General features: G+C 34.3%; 1 protein-coding gene across 2 annotated transcripts; it reads left to right on the top strand.

The window, feature by feature from the left end:
• Positions 1–446: 446 nt before the first annotated feature.
• LOC105774268 (uncharacterized) lies at positions 447–2,342 on the top strand. Of its 2 annotated transcripts, none has more exons than XM_012596706.2 (2): positions 447–576; positions 1,116–2,342. In XM_012596706.2, the coding sequence occupies exon 2, from the start codon at positions 1,163–1,165 to the stop codon at positions 2,120–2,122; it is 960 nt and encodes a 319-aa protein (XP_012452160.1). In that variant the 5' UTR covers positions 447–576; positions 1,116–1,162; the 3' UTR covers positions 2,123–2,342. The 2 variants fall into 2 exon arrangements, with proteins under 2 accessions (XP_012452160.1, XP_012452161.1); XM_012596707.2 differs by having other exon boundaries at positions 531–576; positions 1,113–2,342.
• Positions 2,343–2,770: the final 428 nt, after the last annotated feature.

A 2,770-nucleotide genomic window follows, 5' to 3' on the forward strand; every position in this document is an offset into this window, starting at 1 on the left:
AAAAATCCCTCACCCTCGAGAGAGGGACAAAGATGGGGTGGAGGGAGGGGCGATGGGGACAGTGGTAGGAGAGGTTCGATGGGGAGGAAGATTTTTATTTTTATTTAATATTAATATATTTTTATTTTTATTTATAAATATAAATATAAAATTTAGATTTATTATTATATATATTTGAAAATAATTATATATATTTATATATTTCTTTGATTTTTTAGAATTAATAAAAAAATGAGACTATTTATAAATATTGAGGGTTAATTTTTTAAGATGAGTACTAAATTTGTTATTATATTATTTTTTTAACTGCAAAGTGAGGTTACCGTTAATGATTTTATTAAAATTGATCAAAATAATCAAATTATATAATGTAAATGCTTAAATTGTAAAACTTTTATTTATTTAAAATGAAATTTTTGATAGTTGAATCACTATTTGTGACTCTATTTTTATTTTAAAAAAAGAAAAACAATAGAAGAGATGCTATATAAAATGTTTTGGCCCATTTCCGTCCTGCAGTTCATTTCAAGCACTCACATCACAGGTTAGGTTTGGCGCGATCTTCATTTCTCAAAGGTAAGCTCTCCGCTTGTTTCCTGAGAAAATAAAGCAACTCATTTCTATTTCTTTTTGTATCCATATACTTCTGGCTTCTGCATCAATAGTAATTTATAATGAGAATTCAAACACAAGGTTAAAAGGCTGAAATTGGGAAGATTTTATTTCTAAGTCACTAGCTCTGCTGAAATTATACTTCAATTAATCTACAAAAATATCTTCATTTTCTTGAATTTTAAGCTGTCTGTAGCATATTTCTGGAAAATTTATTTCGTTTACTGTCGAAAACTGCTAATAATATTAATTTTCTATACAACATGGGTTTATGATAAATTTTCCCTAATTTACTCAAGCCCTTAACTTTGTGAACTATGATCTAAAATTTCTTGCAATCTGTAAGATTGTAGCTAATGATCATATAGACTGATATGATAACCATTTATGAACGGAGTCGTTGATCACTGTGTTTCAAGAATTTGAAAGGTATTTTACATCTGCTGAATCGCACTATTGAGTGCTAACCAAGTTTTTCTGTTTTGCTCTCAAACGCATAGCAGTGTGTTGGTTTACACTTCTGTAGTAGCAAGAAAAGAGCAAGTCCAATATGAAGTTTAAGGCATTTCTCACCGAACATGGGGTGAATCTCTTAGGAAGGCGGTTTCTACCTGCCTTGGACAAAATGGGCAAGATATGCCACTTATTTCTCACCCGAGACCATGCTATCTTCCTTCACAACCTTCTCAATGGCGATGGGGTTCAGTGCATTGCACAGTTTCGAAAGGAAGCTCTCTTTGATGACTATCGCATCTCAAGTCAGAATGAGGACCGCATTGCTTTTGCAATTGATGTATCCCTTCTGCTTCGTGCTGTTCGGAGTAGTGTAAGCATATGTACTGAATTTGGTAATGGACCTTCTGCCAACCGTCTCCAAATTAAATTGGTTAAGAAGTTGCCTCTCAATTGTACCCAGCCGATGCCTTTTCTTACCTTTGAAACCAAGGGTTACAAGTCTGCTGTCATTCAGGATGTGCCGATATCAAAACCTTTGTCTAGGGCTCAAGTGCTTGAGCTTCAAACTGCACTTGAACTGGCACAAGATATACCCCAGACTCTGGTTCGAGTTCCAGACTTGAACCAGCTGCAGAACTTTGTGGAACGGATGAAGCAGGTTGGTGATCTGCTAAATGTATCTATAAGCAAGTATGGAGATCTTCATGTGCAAATCTCAACAACTTTGATCACACTTGGTGCGGAGTTTCGTAAATTGTTGGTTATTGGTGAACAAGCTGAGGCTCCATCTGATGATCGGAATCAGAGTGCTCAAACTCGGTCAGAGAGGGCAATCTCGAGGGGAGATGCACAGCGTGTTCAAGTGAGTGTAAAGCACTTCTCTAGGAGTCTCCACTGTCACCTGGCAAAGCCGGACTGTACTTTTTACGGGATTGCTCCGCACGGTTCTTGTTTGACCGTGATATTTCAGTTCTTCATTCCTGGTACTCATCAAACGGATAAATCAATCAGTCTACATTGCAGGCTGCCTGTGCTTGACCCGGGGTCAAGTTGAAACTTAATCAATTTGCCATCACCACCGGATTTACAGCTTTGAATTCATAGTAAAGTTATTTAATGTCCTTTTTTTTTAACTCAAAACTAGTAATGTTTGCAAGTATAGCCTGCACCCTGGCGCTGCATGTAACCATTATATATCCCATAAAACTTGGTTCAAAATCTCAACTCTGAAGCTTACGTTACATATGAAAGTAATTGCAGAAGCAGATTTTCTCCCTTGGTCACCAAATCATTAACGTCTGGTTTATTTGGTTAGTGTATCAAATACTAAAATATATCAGTGACCGAAACCTTGTTTAGTATATTAGTATTAAAATAGTTGTAATAACATTAGTAGTAAAATAAAACAGTTCACTATATGAACAAAACGCATTACTTTTATGAAATGTTGTTTTTGTCCTTAATAAAAGGGAAAATTTTCTAGTAACTCGAATATTTTTCTTTATAACTTGATAAATATTTTTAAAATTTATTTTATAATATACTTCTAATTTTCATTTTTTTCATAAATAATATGTTTAACAAATAATTTTTTATATGGTTGGGAATAGGGGTGAGCATTCGATCGAATCGAATCGAATAAAAAATTTTCGAGTTAATCGAGTTTTCGAATCTCATTTTATCACCCTAACTTTATTTGAAG

The sequence above is a fragment of the Gossypium raimondii genome, chromosome 6, assembly GCF_025698545.1.
Source record: "Gossypium raimondii isolate GPD5lz chromosome 6, ASM2569854v1, whole genome shotgun sequence".
In the NCBI taxonomy this organism is placed as follows: domain Eukaryota; kingdom Viridiplantae; phylum Streptophyta; class Magnoliopsida; order Malvales; family Malvaceae; genus Gossypium; species Gossypium raimondii.

What these genes read in the sequence shown, in the direction of transcription:
- LOC105774268 (XM_012596706.2), top strand. Translation starts at nt 1,163, where the DNA reads ATGAAGTTTAAGGCATTTCTCACCGAACATGGGGTGAATCTCTTAGGA.